Genomic DNA, 26,935 nt, shown 5'->3' on the forward strand with positions numbered 1-26,935 from the left:
AATTAAAATAGGTTACTGATCATGTTTGTAAGTACCAGCACTGACCCAATTTACAAAGACGCTATGTCAGAAATGAAAGTAAGTGGGGGAAAATTACCCAACTCACGGCCTTGCATCTTCAAAGTAATCAGATTGCATGTGCCAAGTAAACAGGAAATAGCATGGATGAAATGTTCCATTGTAGGTAGGGGAAGAACATCACCTGAAAAGTGGATACTTCTCAAACCTTTGGTGAAAACTGTGGATCTTGAGTTCTGGGATATTCAGTTTGGATAATGAGTTATGGGATATTCAGTTTGGATCATGATAAGTGGAAACTTCTCAAACCTTTGGTGAAAACTGTGGTCCTATGAGACATATTCTGATTTAAATGATGCATGTTGGCTTGTTGAATTCTGGTTAAATCAAAGTTGGGTGCCCTACATGTTTGAAATATGTGTGCTCATGATTGGCCCTTAAGCAACATGTGGTTAGTTCCATAAATATCTAGGAAGTAGTTAGAACCTCAACTCTGGAGTGTAATTAAGTGTGGTTAGTTGTCATAACATGTGGTTATTTCTGTAGAAGAATAAATTGCATGCACTGTTGCTTAAGAAATATGCAATGCAGATTCTTAATTCATCCTCAACTCTGAATTTTTGTCCATTAGAACCCAAATTGATATGGAACGTTCATCTAGTCGAAATCTCTGCAAAACTAATGGACTGAAATAAGAGGAGATCGAATCAATTCACCTTCTTGACCTTGGACGATGCAGGTCCCTTTCCTTTGTAATTGCTAGGGCTGGCGCCAGGAACTGTGGTGGGGTAAGGGTCGCGGGATGGCGACGGCGATGGCGATGGGAGGCGGGATGACGACGGCGATGGCGAAGGTGACAGCGACGTCGAAGGCGATGGGGAAGGCGACGTCGATGGCGAAAAGGGGCGGAAGAAGCGCCCTTCCTTGTTGCGTGGCTGCGTCCTTGAGTTGTGGTTCCAGCGCTTGCGGCCCGCCATCCTCAATCCGCCGGCGATTTGTGGGAGGAGATCGTGGGGGCTGGGAGGAGACGCCGCCCTTGCGCCCTACGCGACGGGAAAGGGGGAGATGAACGGGGGAAGAAGAGACGCCAAGGATAAGTCCAAGCCGCTTACACATGGGACCCAATGATCGGTTAAAAAAATTGATTACTCACTGACATCCCGGTCCCACATGTAGGCGCTAAGTTCTTATCCCTTGTGTTCAGCTCAAGGATATATTTTGATCCATATCAAAAAAACTTTAAACATGTTTAACTTTCTGAATTTTTGTTCAAATGCGGTGGTTTTTTTTCTACTTTCTTGGAAAAAAATTCTTGAACTCGAAACATTTTTATATTTTTAATGGACCCCATGTACTAAACAATTTTGGGAGTTTGCCCACTATTTAGTAACTATAGAATGAATTGATATCCTTTCCAATGTTTGATTTGTACAATATATGTTGTAATCTCAAAATTTTCAATAGTCACATATACCCAACATAATTAACCAAGTTGATTTGGACGACGATAATGTGTCTTTCGCTTGGGAGCTAACCATGTGTGTATCATGTCATGTAGCCTTGTGTATATTATTTAGCCAAGTTGATCTCTTCACATATATGATCATATCATTTGGGAGCTAAGACCACATTTTGGAACAAATGGGTGAATGAGGGCAAAAAATGAACAGCTATTTCGAACTATAAGACTCATGCGTATTTATGTATAGACATGATCACATAGGTAGCCATGGGTGTATTATCAGTTCTGAAAATGTTATGAGGTAATAAAATAATGTTTGTGGATCAAACTAAATAGCCAAGTTGATTTATTCAATGATGATCTGTACACATAGTGATCATATCATTAGGGAGCTAAGATTACATTTGGAGTAAATGGGTGAATGAGGGCGGAAAATGAACAGTTCTTTTCATACTATAAGACTCATATGCATATTCATGTGGGAACTAATACCACATCTTGGAACAAATGTGTTAACGATGGCGGAAAATAAGTATTTATTCATATCTTGTTGGACCTAAGAACATGTTTTGGAGCAGATTTGTAAACGTGCTGTAAAATAAACAGTAATTTTCAAACTATAAGACTCATATGTATAGGCGAAAAAAACATATATCCATATATCATCTAAAGTACGAGAAATAAAAAATGATAAAAGTTGACTAAAAAAATGTGAGGCACAGAATCGAACTGCTGACCTCTTGGCAAACACCAAGATAACAAACCATTGGGCTATTCACGTTCTTTTGAACACTCACCATTTATATTTTATTAGAATGATGAAATCCCTTGACTTTTCTGCTAATCCTTCCTGGCCTCCAATTATCCCACGCTAATCCTCCCAGGCCGCCAATTTCCCCACGCCAATCCTCCCTGGCCGCCAAATCCCTCTCCCCTGTTTCAACTTCCCTCCCAATTTTCCCACTAACCCCGCCCACCCCGCGAGATCCCCTCATCATCTTCCCAAACGAAACCATCAGGCCGCCGCCCTTGCTCCCATCTCTAACCCTAATCATCGCACTCCCATCTGTACATCACTTGGTGAGAAGGGGGCAAGAAGAGGTCGGTCCTTCCTGGTGATCCACATATGGCGACTCGTGCCTCCAACACTGTTGGCGACCACGGAGATCCTGCTGATGGAGACGCCGGCAACCAAGGGATCAAGAAACCACACCGGCGCCTTGCTCATCCCCAAGGTCTCACTGATGACCACGAGTTACAGTTTCAATCTACTGAAACCAGCAGGTACGCTACGTCTTGGAAGTTTACATCTACCAATTCAATCTACTGAATTCTTTTAGGGAAACTCCTATGACTGAGAATTTCGATCTTGACTGAGAACGCCTAGGGTTTGTCATAGAAATCACCTATAGGGTTATTCTGAATTCTCTTAAAAAGAAGAAGAAACAAATTTCTGGAGGAAGGGTATAACTGTGTTCTTTGTCATGATGGGGTAGGAGAAACCTTGGAACACTAGTTTTTTGAATGTCCCTCTGCTGTTAGTTGGTGGTTTGCTCTGGGAATTACATGGGAGGAGAATGCTAATGTGCATCAGAAGATCTATCTGGCCAAGCAATCTTTAATTCCTAAACATATTTAATTACATGGGAGGAAATTTTTGTTAGATTTCACCTAGTTATTTTCTACTACACTGAACATATTTAATTCAACATTGCAGAGCCCCAACTGATGGAAACGACGGCGACCAAAGGATCAAGAAGCTCCAACGTCGTCCTGCTGTACCCCAAGGGCTCACTGATGACAACGAGCTACCGTTTCAACCTATTGAACCAAGCAGGTGCGCTACATCCCTGATAATGAAGTCTATCTGATTATGTTGATTCACTTAACTTAATTTTTTATATCTCAGAATTTCAGATTTATTATTCATTCATGGAGTACTAGTTTGGTCAGATTTCAACTGGTTTATGTTGCATACACTGAACATAATTTGTTAGATCTCATAATTCTAGATTTATTGTTCGTTCATGGAGTTCTAGTTTATGTTCAATACACTGAACTTAATTTTTTATATCTCAGAATTCCAGATTTATTTGTTCATTCATGGAGTACTAATTTGGTAAAATTTCAACTGGTTTATGTTGAATACACTGAACATAATTTGTTAGATCTCATAATTCCAGATTTATTGTTCGTTCATGGAGTTCTAGTTTATGTTCAATACACTGAAATTAATTTTTTATATCTCAGAATTCCAGATTTATTTGTTCATTCATGGAGTACTAGTTTGGTAAAATTTCAACTGGTTTATGTTGAATACACTCAACATATTTTGTTAGAACTCATTTATTCCAGATTTATTGTTCATTCATGGAGTACTCAAAAAAATATAATATGTTGTTGCAGTCTCACTGGTGAGACGTGGACTATAATTTTGCAATGCTATGGGGCAACAACAGCGGATACAGAATTTGTTGAGCTCGTTTGTGATAGGTCCTATATCACATTGGCCAACTTAGTTTTACTAAAAACAAAGTTGGGGTATAGTATGCGGGACTTCATGTACTATCTGAAGCGATGTGGCAACGACTCAGCAAGCCTCATCTTGCTTGATTATGACCACCAAACAGAATCTATGATGGCTGCCAATGAGGTTGAGAGGAAACTCAGACTATTGATATCAACAGAGCAACCGTCCGAATTAATGAAGTCTATAACGCCCATGAAGCGACCAAGGGGGACAACTACAAAAAGTCGTATAGATGTACCTACTGCAGAAGAACCAATTGATGCATACAAGGAATGGCTTGAAATCCTGCAACAAGAGCAACCTGAAACGGGTAAGTTAAATCCCCCCTCCCCCATCAAAGATAATGTATGATATAAGTGCTAATATCATTACTAACACTTTGTTGATATGCAGAATTTAGAGATGATTACAGGGACGAAACCATCGAGACATATAAAGAATGGTTGAGGCGTAAAGGCTATCTTAGAGACATCTGTAAAATCTACTCTCCTGCTCTCCTATTTATATATAAATATATTGTAACTACCATGTGCAAACTATAAATTTGACAAACTGACCATTCCATTATATGTAGATGCATATGCACAAGATGATGATGCCAATGACAATGTTCGAGTTGCTGCTGATGAACACCATACACATAGCCCGTCACCAAAAAAAGAATGGCCATCTCATGCAAGGCGTAGATCAAGAAAAGGGACAGGTGTGTACTGCATCCAACAATTTGTTACAACATCCTCCATGTTTAAATTGACTGACCATTATGAACATATTTGTTTCCTTATAGGTGCAAATGAAGGTTGTAAAAAAAGGGCGTGGTACCCTCAAGGGTTTATCAGCAGCCATAAAGAGAATAAAGAGTGGCTCCCAGAAACTAAAAATTGATTTTTCATCAAGCCTGGGAGGCCCCATAGGGCCTAACTATCGTGCATTTGTGGATGAAGTAGTGCTGTTTACGAGAAAAAGGGCTCCGCTTATTGGAGTGAAAGTTTGGAAAGACATAGATGAAAATGTGAAAAATTCTATAGCACTCGATGTAATGGTACGCACAAGAAATTAATTTTATTGGCTAACAGCAATATCATGTCATACATGCAAATGCTTCACATTCTTAATGATTTTGAAATTTACAGAATCGGTGGGAGGTTGAAGACACTGAGGATGGTAAAGAAAAAAATATGGGCTGTAGCCAAGGAGCGGTACAAAGGATGGCGCTCTCAACATTCAGTGCGACTTACAAGGCATACGACAGTTATGATGAAAGAATGAAGAACAAGCCTGACGACTTGGACCTTGTTGAGTGGCATTATTTGATCCTGTATTTTGGAAGTGAAGCTTTCCAGGTATTTCTTTTCTATTGAAATACACGTGCCAACTATATCTATTTACTGCACTACTAATTCATTTTGTTAATTCAAACTTTTTGCAGAAGGTAAGCAACAGGAACACTAACAACCGTGAGCAAAAAAGGACCAATCATTGCACAGGATCCAAACCATTCTCCAAACTTAGGGATGAGCAGGTATGCTATGACATACTTTTTCATATCTTACCAAATGGCATGCTGTATATTTAGTTTTCCACAAGTGTCAACTGATGCAATACATTCCTGCCATCCAGAGAGATCCCGGAACAGGTGAAGAACCAACTGATGTTGACCTTTGGAGGATTACACACGTGAGGAATGGAGTATGGTCTGATGAAGCTTCTCAGGCTGTCTATGTGAGTAATGCAGTTAGTTCAGTTCTCACATCATGATTCATAATATTATTGCTTTAATTTTCATAATTCAATAATAACTCCATTGTTGTTGTATCAAATAGGAGAATGCAGTCGTCAAAATTGCAGAAAAGTGTGAAGAAAAAGACACTATTATATCAAATTCAGAAGAAAATATTATTTTCCAAGCAACCTACAAGGAAAGCACAGGATGCAAAACATCAACTGTTCATGGTCATGGGTACATGTCTACACGTCCAACAGAGAGGGCATCAATGAAGGATCAACTCGAAGAACAAGCCCGTGCTACAGTTGCAGCCAACCAGAAAAATCAAGAGCTACAAGAACATATTGAGAAGCTAAATGACAAACTTGAAAACCAAGAAGCTGAGAGTGAAAGGAAATTAGAAGAAAAGTTGCAGCAGTTCAAAGAGGAAGAGAGTAGGAAAATCCAAGCACTTAGGGATGAATTCATGGCAGCACTTCAAGAAAATACACAAACCACGTTAGCTCAGGTAAAAGATATTTGAATATCTATTTCTAACAGCAGAGATCAAGTAAGGTTCTGAACCAATTAACAACTTGGCTGATTTGTTACACTTGCAGCCTGCACCAAATAACTCAAACATCCAACAGGAAGCTACGCCACCTATTGACAAAAGAGCTGCCACTACTCCAGATTCTAATGCAACTGAAGCTGCATCAGTTCAGGTACAAAACTTTCTTCGTATTTGTCACACAATTGATAATATTAGCACATGGCCTAAGTTAGCTTCTTGCACCATTTTTTCCTATTCAGACTACACCAAAAAGTGCATCCATCCCAGAGGCAGCAAAGCAAGTGGAGATACATGCAACGAAAATACCATCCTCTAAGGCCAAGAGAAGTCTTTCTCAAACCAACAAGAATTATATTAGTTCACATAACTTGATGAATGCTGCTGTGAAACGTATACGGACTAGAAGCCAGCAGGTATGAACATGCTCCTAATTATAACTTCTCTTACATTTTTAGCTGCTCAAGCTAGTTGATAACAATGGAACTATTATAACTTAGTTTTCCAAGATCAAAGGCTGCTAGCACATACTGTGGCTACCTAAATAATTCATATACTATCCTTGTGTTCTTTCTGATGCACTTACTGAGTTCCTGTGTTCTTACTGTCCTCTTGAATTCAAACTTGCTATAACATTTTATCTAACACTGAATGAAGAAACATCAAATCTGATTTTGAAATGTTACCAGATGTAGCTTTACTCATAGTTTACTAGTGTTCATTTCCCTAAGAATTTATAGTCTTTCCAATATATTGTAAATGAATTTGCATTGTCAAATATTGAGTCCATTTTACTACAACCTTGCTATATGAAAACTGCAACCCATTCGAACTTTTTAGGAGTAGAGATTTGTGGCTAGTCGTGTTGCTCCTTATCCATATGTCTCTTAATGGCAAGTGCTAATTTAATCTTTTCCTAGAGCTTTGTTTAGTGGTACTGCAGCACGATTCTTTTGCTTCAATGAAGAAATAGTAAATCTAATTTAGTCACATGTTGCTTGCTTCAATGCTGTCTGATGATGCATTCATTTACTTTTTTCCTTCAACAGGATATTTGAACTTGCTAAATGGATCAATCGCACACTGATGCCTTCCATGATCAACACAAAGATAGTCTGCATCAATGTCAAACAATGTTTCTTGGATCCTACATAAGACAGATGTAGTTGTGTTGTTGACCCAACAGTAGCTAGCTAGCTATCTATGAACTATTCTCAATTCTGAAATTGTACTGCAATTTGGCACTTGGCATTTTATTATCTACTCATTAGCAGAGTTAATGTTGGATTCCTTTCAGTTTCATGTTGATTTGAAACGTGATTTTGGGTATTTATCGTTTATTGTTTATGATAAATTATGATCCAAAAAATAAAATGCAATATCCATAGCGACAGGGATATGCTGGTTGCAATAACAAAAATGCAATGGTTCTTCGATGCTATAATTGATTGCAACAACTATATTTTAGTCTCCATACAAGCTGTTGCCACCTATGATGACTGTTGCTAAAATAGTTAATAACCTCAAACTACACCTTGCGGCAATATCACTTGTTGCCCACAACTATTTTCTGTTGCAACACTTCTTTTTGCCACCACTATTTAGTGATGCTATAATAGTTACAAACCTCGAACCATACCTTGATGCGATTTCGCTTCTTGCTTCTACAAATTTTATGTTGCACCACTTATTCTTGCAACCACTTGGTGCTAATGCTACAATCTTGACTAACCACGAACAATAACTTGTTGCAATATTATTTCTTGCTTCAAAATTATTTTCGTTGCACAACTTATTGTTGCCACCAACAATTTTCGTGGCTACATTCTCTATTGCCACAATATTGGTCCTGGCCAAAAAAAAATGCCACAATGTTAGTGCATTGCAACTATATGTTATGGCAACGTTTAATGGTGTGGCAATACATGCTAATGCCATGACATCAGCCGTTGCCACTTCTCTCTAAAGCAATGGTTTATTCCGTGGCATTTACAAGTATTGCAACATGACCAAAAAGTAGTTGCAAAGCACATATTACCACAAAGCTACTTGCAACGGCTTGCAACCAAACTGATTTAGTTGTATGTTCAACCTATTGCATCTATTTTTGCCCTATTGCTACTATTTTGAGACCGTTGCAATAGGCCTAAAATCTAGTAGTGACAGCACATCTTGGTCCCCTTCTACCGCCATCCAATGCCCAACAGGTGATGGAAGCCTCGAAGGAGAGAAGTCCGGCAGCAAAGAGCTCGCCCGACATTTGATTTGATGATACCACCAACAAGGAGAGCAGCGTTGGAGAAGAGGTGCCAGAAGCAGGCACAAATAAAACCATGAATGCAACCACCAGCCACACAAATCAAGGACCATGGCCAAAAGGAGAAGACCACCCTGCAGCATAGATGCTTGCAAGAGAGCGGTCCGAGGCTCAGAACGGAGGTCAGGACCTCCCTACCCACCGGGCGCGACGCTTTCGCGGACCATCAAGAAATTTCTTCACCGGATCTGCTAGCCGAGGTAGGGCACCTCCCCAAGTGGAGGTAGCGTACCTCCCATACGCCGAGCGTGGCACTTTCATTGTGCAGAAAAGGTGAATCTCTGATAGCTTGTCCCAAAGAATCCGCAAGCTCAATGTCGGAGTCCACATGGCCCACTCCCCTTGCACCCCAAACGACCATTGAACAGTATAGTGCCAGAGCATCTCCCGTCCCCAACGTTTGCGCAAGCTAAGAGGCCACCTCGGGAGAGCTGCGCTGCGAGCCGCCCGAAGGTGCCGCGCCGCGAGCAGCACCTGCCAACCACACCCCCCGCCAATCCGCGATGGCCAGGCCCGACCGGACCAGCAGGCAGCGGATCCGCGACCGCTGGCGCTGCATGCAAATAAAGGACGGCGGGCGGCGGCCAGCAGCCAACATGCCAACATGTGCAGGAAGAGGAAGAGACATCTGTTGGGGATTGGACCTTCGGGTCAAGCCCTCACCCTCGGAAATGCTTCCTAACCTGTTTGCAGGGCCACAACGAAATGGAGCTAAGCGCACCCGAAAGTATCGGATGAGTGCTGAGAAGCGCAAGCTGGAAGACCATGACCTTCGGTCCGAAGGATATCACCTTCCGAAGGCCGAAGGTAACAGATAGCTGCCCTGAAGCGCAAGCGCAAACTCCAAGACCTTCGGTTCGAAGGATTTCACCTCCACCATGCCGAAGGTGACGAACGGCTACCCGGAAGCATAAACTCGAAGATCAAGACCTTCGGGAGAAGAGCCTGCGACCGGGAACGGTGGCGTCTGGCCGATCGTTGATGGAACCTTCATGACCCAAACTCCCGGAGGTACCCGAAGGTTATGGTGACCTTCGTCGACTGAAGACACATGAGTAAAACATGAGTATGTAAGAAGGTCGGAGTTGTACACTCTCCAAATGCGTGAGAAGGTCGGATTTGTAAACCTCTCACCTTGTAATTTTACTCCGGAACCATCCGAGAGTGAGCTGTAAATGAGTTGGGAGGGGGCAATTTAGGAAAACCTGGCCGAGGGCTAGGGGTATAAATAGCCCCCTCTCTCCACAGTGTAAAGGGTTGAATTTCCTGACTATTATTGGAGAGTTCGACATTTACATTCATTGCTACCTTTCCAACTGTTCATGCTCCCTGTTTGGGCATCTACAAAGCAAAGATCCCAACAGCGACGCCCACCGTTCCAGCACGTAAAACAACCCTCGATGGCCCTAGCGTAGAAGAAAATCACCGCCGGCACCACAAGCACCTCCACTGAGCCTGACCGCAACCTCGACGGCCCCCAACCGTAGCACGAAGGAGTCAACCCACAAATGGAAGACATCAACAATGAAGCTCCCCCTCACGGAGACCAGTTTGAAAATACTGAAAACTCCGAAGCTCATCAACTCACAGAAACTGCACTCAAGCTCAAAGCCCTCGAAATGAAGAAAAAGAATATCGAAGCCCAGCTTGCAACCAAAAAGAGGGCAATGGACCAAGCCAACAAGTTAGCTGAGGCAAGGCGCAGGCTAGCAGAGATGGAGGCAGAAGTTGAGAGCTTACAGAGGGCATACCAAGAAATGCCCAAAGGCTCCTCCCAGCAAGAAAATCGTGTCATCCTACAGACAGCCTTCGCTCATAATGAGAACCAAAGGCCACCGCCAGTCAACCTCCCATTTGATCCGACCTCGCCACTCTCAGTCGCTCTGCAGCGAACTTCATGGCCGCTCGGCTACAAGCCAACTCAACTCCCCAAGTACAACGCCACAACAGATCCAACTCAGTTCCTCATGGCCTACGAAGCAACCATCGCTTCGGCCGGAGGAGACGACTCCACCATGGCCAAGTCCTTCGTCATGGCTTGCGAAGGTTCTGTGGCCAACTGGTATTCGTACTTGCCCCCGCAATCAATCAACAACTGGTATCATCTAAAAGGAAGACTCCTCCAGGACTTCCAGGGCTTCAGAAGGCTGACTACAAACACTGTCAAAGATTTCAAGTGCCCCCAGCATGACCGCAAGCCCCTCTATGACTACTTCCGGAGGTTCGTCCAAAAGAAGGCTCAAATTCCAAACTTCCCAGAGAAAGATGCGATAGAAAAATGCATCGAGGGACTACTGCCTGATGAGCTTGCTTCCCACCTCATAAGAGAGCCTCCGAGGACTCTAGAGGAGCTTTATTCAGAAGAGAAAAGTACGCGAAGTCAGACGCCGACCACCGCAGAAGGGTCGAGCAAAGAAGAATCATGCGTCAGGCTGAAAAGTACAACCAGCAAACATGGCAGCAAGAGAAGCAGCTAGCTCACCAGCTCATCTTACCTCTGGAAACTTCGCACGAAGATGAGGATCAGATAACCTTCGATCCCTTCATAACACCACCAGAGCCAGAGCCTCAACGCTCAAACGACAAGCAACCTTCGTCCGGGGCACGAGGTAGAGGTCGCGGCAGAGGAAGGGGCCGAGGTCGTGGACCTTCGCGTGACCCCAAAAAATTCTTCTGTCACTTCCATGGATCTGACTCCGACCACAGAACAAACCAGTGCCCGGAGAAGAAGAAAACCCTTGACAGAATGGAGGCCGAGAAAAAAACCAAGCTAGTTGGCCACACTACATGGCCACAGACCCAACAACCTCAATAAATACAGTACGCACAGCCTTCGTTCGTTCCACCTCCACCATTTACACAAGCATACCACCCACCAATGTTTAGCTACAACTACAATCAAAGCTGGCAGCCGCAGCCAAACCCCACAGCGCAAAACATCCAACCCACAGCCCAAGCTCAACCCACTCAGGAACAGCTACCGCCACCCCCAGCTCTGCCACCAAAACAAGAAAGCCAAACCACAAATAGCCAACCCACGGCACTACCATCCTTCGGCATGATCATGCCCATCTCTGGAGGTTCTACCCTGGACTTCGAAAACAAGAGGCAACGCAGGGACTATTTCAGGCAAGTCCATTGCATCGTCTCCGAAGGTCCAACCAAGAGAACCCAGTGGTCACACTCTCCGATCACATTCTCTGAAGAAGATGTCAACCTCATCAGCTACCCACACACAGATGCTCTTGTCATCTAGGCAAACATTCAGGGCTGGAGGATTGGCAAGGTACTAGTTGACACCGGCAATTCTGCAGACATCATCTTCTCCGACACCTTCGATAAGATGGGGATTGACCGAAGCCTGCTTCAACCTTCGGAAATCCCTTTAATGGGATTCGTAGGAAAGAGAGTGAACGCAATCGGCAAACTATCACTCCCCGTGTCCTTCGGAGATACGGCCAACGCAAGAACAGAGCACATCACCTTCGATGTGGTAGAAATATCGTACCCATACCGTGCAATCTTAGGAAGAGGAACAATTAACAAGTTCGAAGCTATCGTCCATCAACTATACTTGTGCATGAAAATGCCAGCTCCCGCAGGGGTCATCACCGTTCGCGGAGACCAGCAACTTGCACGGGACATTGAACGGGGATACACCCCAGGATAGAAAAATGTGCACAACCTTTGGATTGAATCCAAGCCAGTTACAGTTGAAAAGCAGCAAGGGGACAACGAGAAAACAACCTTCGAAGAAGACTGTGAGGTCAAGAAGGTCCCTATCGATGAACACCTCCCAGACAAAATGGTTACTATCAATGCAACACTAGAGCCAGAAGAGGAGAAAGAACTTCTAGAGTTTCTACGCAAGAACCAAGATGTTTTTGCATGGTCAGCCAACGACCTTCGGGGAGTCAGCAGAGACATCATCGAGCATCGCCTGGACACCAACCCAAACATCAAGCCGAAGAAGCAAAAGCTTCGCAAAATGGCAGATGAAAAAGTCGCAGCAGTCAAGGCCGAAGTCCAGAGATTGCTAGATGCAAATGTCATTAGAGAAGTCAAGTACCCAACATGGCTGGCAAATACTGTGCCAGTCAAAAAGAAGAATGGCAAATGGCGCATGTGCATTGACTTCACAGACCTCAATAAAGCCTGTCTGAAGGATGATTTCCCATTGCCAAGAATCGACAGAGTTGTCGATGATGCAGCAAACAGTCAACTCATGTCCCTACTGGACTGTTTCTCCGGATACCATCAGATCTGGATGAGGAAAGAGGACGAAGAAAAAACAAGTTTCATAACTCCCTTCGGCACCTACTGCTTCGTGAGAATGCCCGAAGGACTAAAGAATGCAGGACAGTCTTTTTCAAGGATGTCTTCTGTAGTATTGGAGCATCAACTCAGAAGGAATGTCTTGGCTTATGTTGATGACATTGTTGTAACCAGTTCAGTAAGAAGCAACCACATGGCAGACCTGGTTGAAACCTTCGCAAGCTTAAGAAAAGCAGGACTGTCCTTGAACCCCAACAAGTGCATTTTTGGAGTGCACAAAGGAAAGGTGCTAGGATGCCTTGTGTCCACCAAAGGCATCGAAGCAAACCCTGACAAAGTAAAAGCTCTTTGGAACATGGAGGAGCCAAGGTCCATCAGGGACGTACAGAAACTTACAGGGCGGATTGCAGCCCTAAACAGATTCATCCCACGCTCTGCAGACCGAAGCCTACCTTTCTTCAAGGTCCTTCGCGACGCAAACAAATTTGAGTGGGGCCCTGAGCAAAGCGAGGCCCTCAAGGCGCTCAAAAACCACCTGCAGAACATGGTCAAAATGACCTCACCTGACCCAAAGGATGTGTTGCTCCTATACATCGCAGCATCCTACTCTGCCGTCAGCGCAGCGCTCGTACTCGAGAGAGAGAGAGAGAGAGAGAGAGAGAGAGAGAGAGAGAGAGAGAGAGAGAGAGCGAAGGAAAAAAGAAGCAACTGCCTGTTTATTTCGTATCCGAAGCTCTCGCAGGCTCGAAGCTTCTGTACTCAGAGCTAGAAAAAATCGCATATGCAGTAGTCATGTCTGCCAGGAAGCTTCGGCACTATTTCGAAGCTCACAAGATAATCGTGGTAACATATCAACCCTTGCATGACTTGTTCAGCAACAGAGAGGCCTCAGTCAGAATCGCAAAATGGGCTTCAGAGCTATCGGAGTTCTATATAGACTTCGAAAGAAGAACAGCCATTAAATCACAAGTATTAGCAGATTTCATTGCCGATTGGACATCACCAACATTCAAGGATGAACCGTCGACTGAAACTTGGATCGTGCACTACGATGGGGCCTGGTGTAATGACGGAGCGGGAATAGCTGCAATCATATAGTCTCCTTCGGGAGCAAAAACAAGATACGCAGCACGACTCACCATCGGCAACCTAGAATCATCAACAAACAACACAACCGAGTATGAAGCCTTGCTCCTGGGACTTCGCAAAATGAAAGCCCTTGGCCATCAAAACTTCATAGTCAAAACAGACTCCAAGGTTGTCAGAGATCACATCGAAAAGGACTCGGAGGCAAGAAAACCTGAGCTTATCCAGTACCTTGATGCAGTAAGATCCATGGAGAAATATTTCAAAGGCTTCGACATTGTCCATATCCCGAGGCACATGAACGACGAGGCAGACAGACTGGCAAAGGCAGCATCAAGAAAAGAGCAGTTACCATCAGATGTATTTTTCGAAGAAATAACAGAACCTTCGGTAAAGCCGAAGAAAGAAAAGCAAATCTCATTCATCTCATCCGAAGATTGGAGAACGCCTATAATGGAGTACATTCGGGGAAACATTGAACTGCCAAATGAAAAAGAGGAAAATAAAATGTTCCAAAGAGCGAGGGGCTACGTTATCTCCGAAGGAGAATTATTCAAGTCAGGTGTAACCAGCCCGTGGTTAAAGTGCATCTCAACGACCGAAGGAATCGAGCTCCACAAGGAAATACACTACGGGTCTTGCGGATCTCATACTGGCTTCAGACAACTTGTGTCCAAAGCCTTCAGGCAAGGATTCTTTTGGCCAACAGCCCTGAAAGATGCTCAGCACATAGTGAAAACATGCCAAGCATGCCAAATGATGGGCCCGAAGTCCACAAATCCTTTAGAGCCAATTCAGCTTATACCCCCTCCTGGTCTCTTCAAAGATGGGGAATTGATCTAGTGGGCCCCCTACCCACAGCTCAGGGAAATTACAAGTACGCAGCAGTTGCTGTCGAGTACTTTACAAAATGGATTGAAGCCAAGCCACTCATCAACATCACATCGGAAACAATCAGAAAATTCTTTTGGCAGAACATCGTCTGCAGATTCGGGGTCCCAAGGGAGATCACCGTTGATAACGGAAAACAATTTGATTCGCAGCTCTTCAGAGAATTCTGTTACAGTTTGGGCACGAAGGTAATCTTTGCTTCGGTGTACCACCCACAATCAAACGGGCTTGTCGAAAGGGCCAATGGCATCATCTTCGGTAGCATCAAGAAGTGTCTGTTTGATCAGAAAAAGGGTAAATGGGCAAATGAACTCCCGAAGGTCATCTGGTCCCACAACACCTCAGAATCAAGAACCACCAAGTTCACCCCATTCAGGCTACTATATGGTGCCGAAGCAATGACACCAGAAGAGCTTAAGAATCGAAGCCTAAGGGTGACTCATCAAATCGAGGGCACACCCTCGGAGGAGAAAAACCTCATAGAGCTAGACATCCTGCAAGCTTCGGAAAATCAAGAACAATATCAACAAGAAACAACGAAGTGGAGAGACAAGAAAATAGTGAAAAAGGACATCACAGTCGGAGACTGGGTCCTAAAAAGGAAGCCAAATGCCGAAACCTCAGGCAAACTACAACCCAAGTGGGAAGGACCATTCCTTATAATAAAAAGCAACAGGCCAGGATCATTTCACTTGTCCGACGCCGAAGGAAATGAGCTGCAGCATCCATGGAATGCCGACAGCCTCAAAAAATACTACATTTAAGTTTGTAAAAAGGACGCATCGCGAAGCTATAAGCGATTGCGGACCTTCGCATTTATTTTCAGTTATTTCATACAATGTAAATGGGTCGTACTCTTTTCCTCACAAGGGGAAACTCCACACAGGAGGTGAGGTTTTTGACGAGGCAAAAACGCAAAGGGGTTTCGACCTTTCAAAAGGTCCGAATCAAAAACCTTCGGCAAAAACGCACAATAAGTGCAAAAACGCCAAGGGGCTTCGACCTTTCAAAAGGTATGAAACCAAAAACCTTTGGGACAACAGCACAATAAGTGCAAAAACGCCAAGGGACTTCGACCTTTCAAAAGGTCCGAACCAAAAAACCTTCGACAAAAACGCACAATAAGTGCAAAAACGCCAAGGGGCTTCGACCTTTCAAAAGGTCCGAATCAAAAAACCTTCGGCAAAAACGCACAATAAGTGCAAAAACGCCAAGGGGCTTCGACCTTTCAAAAGGTACGAAACCAAAAACCTTCGTCACAACAACACAATAAGTGTAAAAACGCCAAGGGGCTTCGACCTTTCAAAAGGTCCGAACCAAACAACCTTCGGCAAAAACGCACAATAAGTGCAAAAACGCCAAGGGGCTTCGACCTTTCAAAAGGTCCGAACCAAACAAGCTTCGGCAAAAACGCACAATAAGTGCAAAAACGCCAAGGGGCTTCGACCTTTCAAAAGGTCCGAAACCAAAAACCTTCGGCACAACAGCACAATAAGTGCAAAAACGCCAAGGGGTTTCGACCTTACAAATGATCCGAACCAAAAAACCTTCGGCAAAAAATGCGACTCGAAAGCATTGAAAGACGGATGCCAGAAAGGGGGGAGACGTTTTTTCTTCCCGAACCCTCGGCATCCATCATTCGACAAACCAATGAGACATTTTTCAAAGAACAAAATTTGCGCGCATTATGGCAGCAACTTGTTACCCGAACGAAACACGACCACCTAAGCACTAACGCACCAAATGCACAAACCCCAAACCTACGAAATCGGGACACCAACGAACCAAGTGCGAGAAAGGGGGGAGACGTTTTTCTTAAAATTCCTCGCACTTAACTCCTCGGGTCCCAACAACACTAACGAAGCCAAAGAATACAGGAAGCGTTTTAACCAAGTATAACAAAGCACCTCGAAGGATGCACACAGTAAGGCACCGCGAAGGATGCACGCATCAAAGCATCTCGAAGGATGCACGCATCAAAGCACCTCGAATGATGCACGCACCAAAGCATCTCGAAGGATGCACACATCAAAGCACCTCGAAGGATGCACACACCAAAGCATCTCGAAGGATGCAAACAGTAAGGCACCGCGAAGGATGCACACATCAAAGCATCTCGAAGGATGCGCAATTCAGAGCACCTCGAAGGATGAGAAGAAGTAATCTCGAAGGATGCATCCAGAAGGACAAAATGAAGGATACGCACAGAAAGGCAACCCGAAAGGCGCAATAATAAGCCTAGAAAGAATATTATACACTTTGAAAATCTTTGCGAAGGTAGCGTCCAGACAGCAAAAAGAAAATTACAACGAATCACGACCGGACCAGCATAAGTACTCTACAATGCTGCATCCAGGATGAGCAAGGCTGAAGGCCACCCAGCTCATCATTACCCTAGCATTGTTCGCGTCCTGCAGTACGGGAATATTTACAAAAAATTCCAAGTCCTCGAAACAAATCCCCACAAGCTAATCTTTAGACCTGTGCCCCGGAAGAACCAGCAGCACCATTCCCCGAAGGAGATCTCCGATCCTCGGACATCCGATTATCCTCCGAAGGACAATCAGGAGACTCCTCCTACACCAAATAGACAAAACCAATCAAAAAACAAACAAAAGACAGAGAAAAATTGCTGAAAACAACCCTACCTCAGCAGCTGCGGCAGCCAGAGTCCGAACAGCAACCTTGCCCGAAGTTTCCTAGAAACGCTCAAAAAAAGCAGCCTTCAACTCTTGAATTTTTGCCACCTCCACCGCCAAACCTTCGTACGGTACATACTGAAAACCATCAAGTCGGGCAAGATCAACTGCGCCGACACGAAGAAGATTTCCAACAAGCCCCTCGAAGGAAACAGAGGCCGCGTTGTCGTTTGCCACGCTCATCACCTCCCCAAGGCCCTCGAATTCCGACTTCAACCAGTCCAAAAGCAAAAAAAAACTTGAAGACCTTCGACCGGCTTAGGCAAGGGCAAAGGCTCAGCTCCAAGGGCACCAAGAGCCTTCTTGTACTCTTGGTACACTCCTTCGGCCCGTCTGGCAACCTCGGGTATGACCCGCTCGAGTTCTGCCATTCTAGTCTGAACCCATTCCAACTCCGTGATCCTACTCTTAATGGCAGATTTCTCGTTTGCATCCACCTCAACGGCCCTCCGAAGGCTCTCTAGAACCTTCTCGTTATCCGAAGCGATTGACTCCAACTTCGAGCACCTAACCTTCAGTTGCTGGTTCTCCTCTCTCAGAGCGAGAACCTCCGCCTCAGCCCGCCGCAGTTTATCAGCCAGACTCAATCTCTCGGTGGCGCTTTTCTCCCGAAGATCCGCATCTGGCTTAGCCTTTTCCATCAACATCCGACTGGCATGGGTAAGCCTCTTACTTAGCTCACCAACGATGAAAGCAGCGTCGGAGGTGGACGCTTCAGCCACCACCGCATCAAATCCTGAATCAAAAACAAAATCACCTTCGGGAACTCTAGAAATTGTTCAAGAGACAAAAATAAAACAAGTCCACAAACCTTTCTCGGGAGGGAGAATCCCAGTCGCGCCGAGCCCGTGCATCACGGCCAACAGCTGCTGCATCGACGCCGATATAGCTGCAGAAAGCAAAAGTAAAAACCCCTTCGGACGCGGCGAACAAGCTAGGAAGTCAGGAAAGGTTGTAACGAACATGGCACCATTGATGCCATTTCGAGTGATTTTGGTGATCGAATGACAACACAACACTTGGACTAATATGATTGTTAAGATGATCATTCTCAGGCTTTTAGGTTCAAGTGATGACAAAGAGAAAGAGAAGATAGGCGTAGCAAGGCCCGATGGACTGCCCTCGCGGGTCTCAGGGCAGCGCCCTGAAAGCTCTTCGATTCAGGAGCACCGGAAGAACCGACGCCAGGGCATCGGAGCATCCGATGGTAGTCGGAAGAACCGATGCCTTGATACTTTGGTGCAGAAGGGAATCGAAGCCAAGTCAGCCTATAGGCACCGGTTGAACCGACGGTCCAAAATAGGGCATCGGTGCAATGGCCGTCCTTTGTACCAGAGACGATGTCAAGTGCCCAGAAGAAGTTTCTTCAGCACCGGTTCAACCGACGGTGCATCGGTGCATACCACCGGTGTAATGACGTCAGCATCCAGGAGAAGATTCTTTCAGCACCGGTTGAACCGGTGAGGCATCGGTGCATTGCATCGGTTCAACCGGTGGTCTCTGCGTCAGCTGTCAGGACTTCAACGGCTACTTCATGTTGTGAGTGACCGGATGAACCGACGCTACCCTGCCAAGAGGCATCGGTTCTTCCGGTGATACACAGATTTTCAGCTGACCGTTGGAGCAACGGCTACAAGACTTGGTGGCCTATATATACGCCTCACCCCGGCCATTTGAAGTGTGCTGGAGTTGCTGAACATCCCAAACACACCCAAGAACATCTCCAACCACCATAGAGCTTCATTGTACATCATATAGGCTTAAGCACACTTGTGAGAGTGCTTAGTGCTTGTTTAGGGATTAGTTCTTGCGAGAGCTCCCTTGAGAGAAGTCTTGCTGCGGCAAGCAACTTGTGATCCGTCGTGTGACCCTCCGTCTTGGTGTGGAGTGGCAACGACACTTTGTGCGGGGGAAGAGGAGGCCCCCTCCTTGGTGGAGAAGCTCCGTAGTGGATTTCGGCCGGGTGACCGAGAGAGACGGTGGCGGTGCACTAGACTCGGTGTCTTGTGCGCACTTGCCTTTGCTTGCCGGCATCGCCTTGGTGGCGTAGTGCAAGACGGTGATCGGAAGAGCCTCGGTGTCCCGTGGACGTAGGCGTTTGTGCCGAACCACGTTACATGACCGTGTCTACTCGGGAGTTTGCATATCCTCTCCCTTACCGCTTTACTTACCGCATTACGTTTCCGCATTTACTCTTTCTTGCTTACCTTTACTTTCCTAGTTAGTTTGATTAGGATTGGCTATAGGTTGCAAGTCTTTTGGGGTAAGTAGAGGGTAGCATAGATAAACCTTAGTCATAACTAGCTTGTGTAGGACGTGTTAGGTTTATCTTATGCAATTAGATTGAGCCCTAGGATAGAAAAGTGATTAGCGACCCTATTCACCCCCTCCCCCTCTAGGGTCGGACACCCCGGTGATCCTTACAAAGGTCAAGTGGGTGAAACTTACCAGACTCGTCGAAGGTCATCCCCTCCAAAGCCTCCACCTCCTTGTCCGAAGGTGGAGCAGAGGAAACTCCACGAGCCTCCCCACCTCTGAGTGCCATTAGTGTCTCCCCCACCAAGACCTCCCCCTCCTCGATGTTCAACGCAAAAACAGGCTGCGCGACCTACGGGACCGGAGCCGAGTCCTTTAGGACATCGGCCGTCGAAGAAGCACTCTTCTGCACGAGCGGCTTCGGAAGATCTGCGGGCTTGGTCCCAGTCTTGACGAGGCTCTGAATCCTCCGGCGTTTCGTTGTACCTTCGGATGAGCAATGAAGATTAATCAACGCTTTCGCCACCTCAACCCGACGGCCGGAACCGAAAAGCATGGTCCCATACTCATCGCTAAGATCATAACGGGATTTAAAAAGCCTCCCTTCGGGAACTACAATCTCCCCGCCCACCGTCCCCATGAGCTCTTCCATAAATGAGGGCGTATCGCTGTCGCCAGAAGAAACCTCCTCATCTTGCGCCTTTCTCTTGGCGCTCTCTGCACGCGCAACCGAAACCTTCGAGCTCGAAGGTTTCCGACCGCGACCGCGCCCCCGCGTACCGGCAGACCCGGAGCTCCCCGCCACCTCCACCTTAGCCTTTCCTTTGGACTTTGCCTCAGGAACCTCCGAACCTACGTCCCCCGGCGGCGTCATCCTTGGAATGGCGTTAGCCGGGACTGGCCGAAGCTCATAAGCGACGCCCATCTCAGCTAAGCAACGGTTCAACCGAAGGTTCCCTCCGCACACCTCAACCAAAGAACAGTACTCCTTTTTGTTCCATGGCCCCAAAATCTCCGCAGCCTGCCACTCTAGCTCATCAACAATAACTTCATCGCTAGAACCTTCGGGTCTCCGAAGCCCAAAATCCGGAGAAGCCACTTCGTACTTTAAACCAACAAAGCGCTTGCGCTCGAACCTCACCGGAGACCAGCCAGCAGCCAGTGGCCAAACCTTTGCAGCCAGAAACTCCTTGACAGCATCCCGGCCACCACAAACTTGGCAAGCTGTCATGAAAGCTTCCAGACACGACTTGAAATTTGGCCCTCGTTTGTTGAAGGCAGGCTGATAAACGTGATCGAACATCTCAATGTCAGAAGCATGAAGATACTTCTCCTCGCTAGAACCTTCGGGGTCGGGAAAGCCAATCTTCGCATAAAACCAGTATTCCAACCAGTTCCCTTCCCACTTGTTCTTGTAAGCTGTCGAGAGAATAACCTTCAACAGGCCAGTCCGTTTGTTCGGTTTATGAGGAACGAAGGTGCAGCAGCCGTTCTGAACCTCGCTAAGCTCATCATCGTCATCTACATAGACCTTCCGAGGCTGGCAGTGTAGCTGAAAAAGCCTGCAAAATGCATCCACAGACACCTCCCCTCCGAAGCTCCGCACTACCCACAGAAACTTGGATAGTGTAACAATCCCGTTCGGGGTGAAGTGGTGTTGCTTCGCGTTGAATGGCTCCAAAAGCTTCGGCACAATTGGATCCATTGGAAGTCTAAGTCCCGCTGTAAAAAAAATCCTTAAAGACTACAACCTCGCCGGTCTCCGGTACAGGAATCAATTCTGCTCCCGGAGGGCGGCAAACCCCCTCGGCGAAGTAACCCTTCGTAACGTAGAAGTCTATCATGCTCTGAGATACGACAGATGGCTCGAAAAGCAGAGTCTTACGTTTCTCCGGAGCCATCAGATCTGACACGTCCGCAGAAACAGCTGAAAGGCTTTCGCTGGACTGCTGCTGCTGAGAAGGCTGCGAACCACCCTCTCCTTCGGAAGCTGCACCAGAGTCTGTACGGAGAACCGCCCTCTTAATAAATGCCATAACTACAAAAGTAAACAAAAAAACAAAGTCAAATTACAAACAAATGCTCAAACGAACCTTCGATCAGCCTCGCTGTCTATTTAGTGCGAGCCATGAGCCACAAAGTTACTTACACCGAGGAAAACAAGCAGCTTCACCACGCGCAAGAACCTTCGGACAAAACGCTTTATAGCAAAAAGCAACGAAGGATAGCAAAGCTCGAAAGGGCACAGGTTTTTACCCCCCCCCCATCCTCCGCTTATATAGGCGGTGAAAAGGAACAGTTCCAGCGGTAAAACTGAGGAGACGTCAGCCCAAGCGGCGCAATCAGGCAACGACACGTACACAGCAAAAATCAACCATTGCAGCCAACGGTTCGGGAGACGTTCTTCCTCAGGATATTCCCGAAGGTTACGCGCAATCTTCTTCATTAACAAGGGTTCGGACCGTCGGCTTCGGACCTCGCCCTCGAGGGGCTACTGTTGGGGATTGGACCTTCGGGTCAAGCCCTCACCCTCGGAAATGCTCCCTAACCTGTTTGCAGGGCCACAACGAAATGGAGCTAAGCGCACCCGAAAGTATCGGATGAGCGCTGAGAAGCGCAAGCTGGAAGATCATGACCTTCGGTCCGAAGGATATCACCTTCCGAAGGCCGAAGGTAATGGATAGCAGCCCTGAAGCGCAAGCGCAAACTCCAAGACCTTCGGTCCGAAGGATTTCGCCTCCACCATGCCGAAGGTGACGAACGGCTACCCGGAAGCATAAACTCGAAGATCAAGACCTTCGGGAGAAGAGCCTGCGACCGGGAACGGTGGCGTCTGGCCGATCGTTGATGAAACCTTCATGACCCAAACTCCCGGAGGTACCCGAAGGTTATGGTGACCTTCGTCGACTGAAGACACGTGAGTAAAACGTGAGTATGTAAGAAGGTCGGAGTTGTACACTCTCCAAATGCGTGAGAAGGTCGGATTTGTAAACCTCTCGCCTTGTAATTTTACTCCGGAACCGTCCGAGAGTGAGCTGTAAATGAGTTGGGAGGGGGCAATTTAGGAAAACCTGGCCGAGGGCTAGGGGTATAAATAGTCCCCTCTCTCCACAGTGTAAAGGGTTGAATTTCCTGACTATTATTGGAGAGTTTGACATTTACATTCATTGCTACCTTTCCAACTGTTCATGCTCCATGTTTGGGCATCTACAAAGCAAAGATCCCAACAACATCCACAAGGGTAAGACGATGGGGAGGGGATGGGTGCACCCGCCGCCATCCTCATTGCGGCCGGTGGACTTCCACCGGCATGCTCCGGCGCCGGCGCCGGCGCCGGCGGCGGCGAGGCAAAATGAAGGAAGGAGCGGGGTGCTGGGTTGGGGGTGGCGGTGCTGCCCGAGTCGCCCTAGTGGCGACGTAAGGGCCAGGCAGAAGAGTGGAGGATGATATGTGATTATAAAAGTACCAATCTGTTCTTTCACAAAAAAAAATGAAAAAAGTACCAATCGATCTTCACAAAAGCAGCACTTATATTAGCTTAGTTCTTGTAGGTGGATATGCTTAGGTTTTCAATCAACACGTCTCTAACCATACAACTGCAACCACAAAACTTATTAATTTGGTGGATTAGATATATGAAGATTGATATGGATCCGTAGATAAGCAATCTGATGAGAATAAATATTATTGTTGCGCCATCTGGTACTTCGTTGCAAAAGCTTCCCTAGTTATGATATGTCACATGCATCTTGATAATTGGCAGATTTGCGGTTGATGATGGTAACAACTAATCATACCTAACCTGAGCAATGAAAGCAAAGATGATGCTGAAGCAAAGCTGTGAAATACAGTATGATCTTAACCATATCTTGTCAATTACACTACTCGGTAGATTAACAGTATAAGTCTATATCTTTTTTAGCGAAAATCAGTATATATAATTCTACTTTCGATATGAAAACTTCTCTGATCATCGTCTCATTATTATATAAGTCTATTTGGAGGTACTGTTCCCCAAATAAATATTTTTTTGGCAGAAATTCCACTTGAACACGCTCTCCATTGCAGCATTTCGAGACACGCGTATCGAGCCGTGCGATTAACACGAGGGCACTTTTGGATGGAGGGCTGGACAGCGACAGGAGGGGATCAAATAAATCCTCTCCTCTGCTTGTGGGGAGGCGTACGGATGCCTGCGCTGGCCGCCCGGGCGGTCGGTGGGCAGGCAGGTGGTGTCACGGATATGACCATATGCTGGCAACTTATTCTTCTCACAAGATGGCAATTGGTATCGTCTTCCAACAGCTACCGGGAAAAAAATAACAGATCTTTCCCTTGTCACTGTGTGCTTCTACAGTATAAAAGATCAGATCCTGGATGGAGGCATCCAGCAAGCTTCAGCGCCGATGCTCGTCCTCCTCCGTCATCCTCATCCCCAAGGCATGACGGCGACGGCTCGAGGAGTCACGCCCACACAGCCAGCCATGGAATGTTGTTCGATTTATTCCTTGGCAGACAAACTCATACAAAGTTAGTAATAATCCTAGCTAGGGATCGGTGACTTTTCAAGGTATGCCTCCAAATTATTAGACATCCCAAGAATCTTGGAGAGCCAAAGAAATTTTAAATTTGATCAAGATTATAAAGAGAAATATAAAGATTTATGATATCAAATTGATGTGCTCTAAAAATATAACTAATAAAAAAATCTAATAGTACTTAGTTTATATAATAAATGTCATTATTCTATTATATAAATTTGATCAAATATAAAAAACTTGACTCTCTAAGATTGTTAGAATGTCTTACAATTTGGAACGAAGAGAGCACGTAAACTTAGCTGAGAATATATCGTTCCTAAACTTTGGAGGGTCTCGTACCATTTTATTTTTCTGATAATGGTCTCCCAGCAGCATGGAGATATGTGACTTTTGTTGACGCGCTCACATTCTATTGACAAGATTAACAAAGTTTGCGGGCCGGGTACCACGCTTTATTTTCTCAGCGATGAGAAGTCGAGAGGCGTGTGAAATTCAGGTGTTGTTTGGGAGGGCTTCTTCCATGAAGCCAAAGTCCGTGAAGCCAAAAAAAAAAACTATCTTCATATGGCTTCTAGTTCAATTTATCATTGGCTCACAAAACGGCTTCACTTATAGCTATTTTGCTAGTAGTTCTTCTTTAGTCAACCATCAACCACTTACTGGGGGCATGTGTTGTGCACTATGGAAATATTCAAATCTCTCGCTCTGTTTGAATTACAACCTTATTTTCATTAGGACAAGCCTTTTGTTGGGGACCGCCCCCTTGCGAAGGTGGCGATCCCCAAAGGTATGGTGAAGGTATCGCGAAGATTACCGCACCCGTTAACAAACAGAGCATTTCTTCTGTGTCTCTTGCAAAATAACAGGGGCACACAAGCTCCAAAGGCAATGAAGGTTGGTGTAACCGATAGAGACCGCATCCCCGAAGGTGATGCGGGAATCTTCGGGTGCGTCAGACAGCCTGGAAGCAGAAAGCAGCACAGGCGGAGCTCTGCGAGGAACGCCGAAGGTCCTCGCCGAAGGTTGTTGAGCAGCGTGAAGCATGTGATTCAGGTATTAGTGTACAAGTCGGACTGTCTTACCCGAGAAAATTACCAGACGCCCCCGCTGTAACCTCTTGACCTCCGGGAAAATGGAAGGTGCATTCTTGTAATGTTGTAATAAGGTTAGGGTTATAAATACCCCCAACATTGTACGGGGGTTGAACATTCTGAGAATTATAGTGCAATTACGATTGTGCAATTTGTTCTATTGTGTTCTTCATTGTTCTGAACCTTCGTCCTCCTTTTTCTATTTGGAGATCGTGCCCCAGATCCCAACAGACGCGCCCACCCGTATTCTTAGCTCGGAAACCACCGTACGATGGCTCCGCCAAAGAGGAAAATCACCAACACAGGCGCTTCAGACACCGAAGGTTTCAACCTTCATGATGTCCCCATCGGACAATCCCCACCAACCGGACCAACCCCCGCACAACTGGCTGAGCAGGAGCAGCGCGCAGAAGCGCAGCGCGCTCTCCAAGCAAAAAAAGCAACAGTAATGAACAAAAAGGCAGCAGCTATGTCACAAGCAGAAAAAGAAGCAGCAGCAACAGCCGAAGCTGAAACACAGAACAATCTCTCCCAGCACGAAGATAACCAACCCGAGCAAATCTTGCATGATGAACTCAACCTTGAGCTTCGAGCACCGGAAATGAAGAAATCTCATCTGGCCAATCAACTTGCGACCAAGAAGAGAGCAGCTGAGCAAGCCCAGAGATTAGCTGAAGCCAAACGCAAAGTTGCAGAAATGCGGGCAGAAATCCAGAAACTGCAGGAAGAAGTTGGGCAAGTACAAGAGTCACAGAACACACATGCAGTAGCTAGAACATCCAGACACCCCGAAGGTCAAGGCCTTCGACAGGCAAATCACATCCATCAAGATCACCACTTCCAACCAAACCCTCCATTCGACCCAACATCACCGCTATCAATCGCCTTGCAGCGTACCTCCTGGCCTTATGGCTACAAACCAATCCAACTGCCAAAGTACGATGGATCAGTCGATCCTGCTCAGTTCATAATGACATACGAAGCTACAATCGCCTCAGCTGACGGAGATGACCCCATCATGGAAAAATCTTTTGTTATGGCATGCGAAGGCCTGGTTGCAAACTGGTACTCATACATCCAGCCTCTCTCAATTCAAAGCTGGGTGCAACTCAAAGAAAGACTCAAACAAGATTTTCAAGTCTTCAAAAGGTTAGCCATCAACTCTTTGCAGCAATTTAGCTGCATACAAATAGACAGAGAACCACTGCCCGAGTACCTTCGGAGATTTGTGCAAAAAAAAGCACAGACTCCAAACTTCACTGAAAAAGATGCAATAGAAAAATTTATTGAAGGTCTTCTCCCAAGCCAATTGGCATCTCACCTTGACAGAGAACCACCAAGAAGTCTGTTAGAATTATATGCGGTGGTAGAAAAATACACAAAGTCTGAGGCGGACCACAAACGGCGAGTGGAACAAAGAAACTGATGAGGCAATAACAGAGTTGGTAGCAAAACAACCAAGCCAACACAAATCAACAACATCAATACATACT

The 26,935-nt window shown here is 45.8% G+C and overlaps 2 protein-coding genes across 2 annotated transcripts; both read left to right on the forward strand.

Annotated features, from left to right (window-relative positions):
* Window positions 1-2,390: 2,390 nt before the first annotated feature.
* On the forward strand, window positions 2,391-5,220 carry LOC120644203. Its single transcript, XM_039920765.1, has 7 exons — window positions 2,391-2,764; window positions 3,198-3,317; window positions 3,887-4,320; window positions 4,404-4,484; window positions 4,585-4,713; window positions 4,798-5,052; window positions 5,144-5,220. Exons 1-6 carry the CDS (start codon window positions 2,607-2,609, stop codon window positions 4,893-4,895), a joined length of 1,020 nt encoding a protein of 339 aa, XP_039776699.1. The 5' UTR covers window positions 2,391-2,606; the 3' UTR covers window positions 4,896-5,052; window positions 5,144-5,220.
* A 349-nt stretch (window positions 5,221-5,569) lies between these two features.
* LOC120644204 lies at window positions 5,570-7,582 on the forward strand. The gene is made up of 5 exons (XM_039920766.1): window positions 5,570-5,732; window positions 5,834-6,244; window positions 6,336-6,440; window positions 6,529-6,702; window positions 7,336-7,582. The coding sequence occupies exons 1-5, from the start codon at window positions 5,607-5,609 to the stop codon at window positions 7,342-7,344; spliced, it is 825 nt and encodes a 274-aa protein (XP_039776700.1). The 5' UTR covers window positions 5,570-5,606; the 3' UTR covers window positions 7,345-7,582.
* Window positions 7,583-26,935: the final 19,353 nt, after the last annotated feature.

Source organism: Panicum virgatum, chromosome 8K (assembly GCF_016808335.1).
Source record: "Panicum virgatum strain AP13 chromosome 8K, P.virgatum_v5, whole genome shotgun sequence".
Taxonomy (NCBI): Eukaryota; Viridiplantae; Streptophyta; class Magnoliopsida; order Poales; family Poaceae; genus Panicum; species Panicum virgatum.

What these genes read in the sequence shown, in the direction of transcription:
- LOC120644203 (XM_039920765.1), top strand. Translation starts at nt 2,607, where the DNA reads ATGGCGACTCGTGCCTCCAACACTGTTGGCGACCACGGAGATCCTGCT. An exon ending in CAATCTACTGAAACCAGCAG is followed by an intron (nt 2,765 to 3,197) that starts GTACGCTACGTC and finishes TCAACATTGCAG; the next exon opens with AGCCCCAACTGATGGAAACG. An exon ending in AGGCTATCTTAGAGACATCT is followed by an intron (nt 4,485 to 4,584) that starts GTAAAATCTACT and finishes CATTATATGTAG; the next exon opens with ATGCATATGCACAAGATGAT.
- LOC120644204 (XM_039920766.1), top strand. Translation starts at nt 5,607, where the DNA reads ATGCAATACATTCCTGCCATCCAGAGAGATCCCGGAACAGGTGAAGAA. An exon ending in CACAAACCACGTTAGCTCAG is followed by an intron (nt 6,245 to 6,335) that starts GTAAAAGATATT and finishes TTACACTTGCAG; the next exon opens with CCTGCACCAAATAACTCAAA. An exon ending in CTGAAGCTGCATCAGTTCAG is followed by an intron (nt 6,441 to 6,528) that starts GTACAAAACTTT and finishes TTTCCTATTCAG; the next exon opens with ACTACACCAAAAAGTGCATC.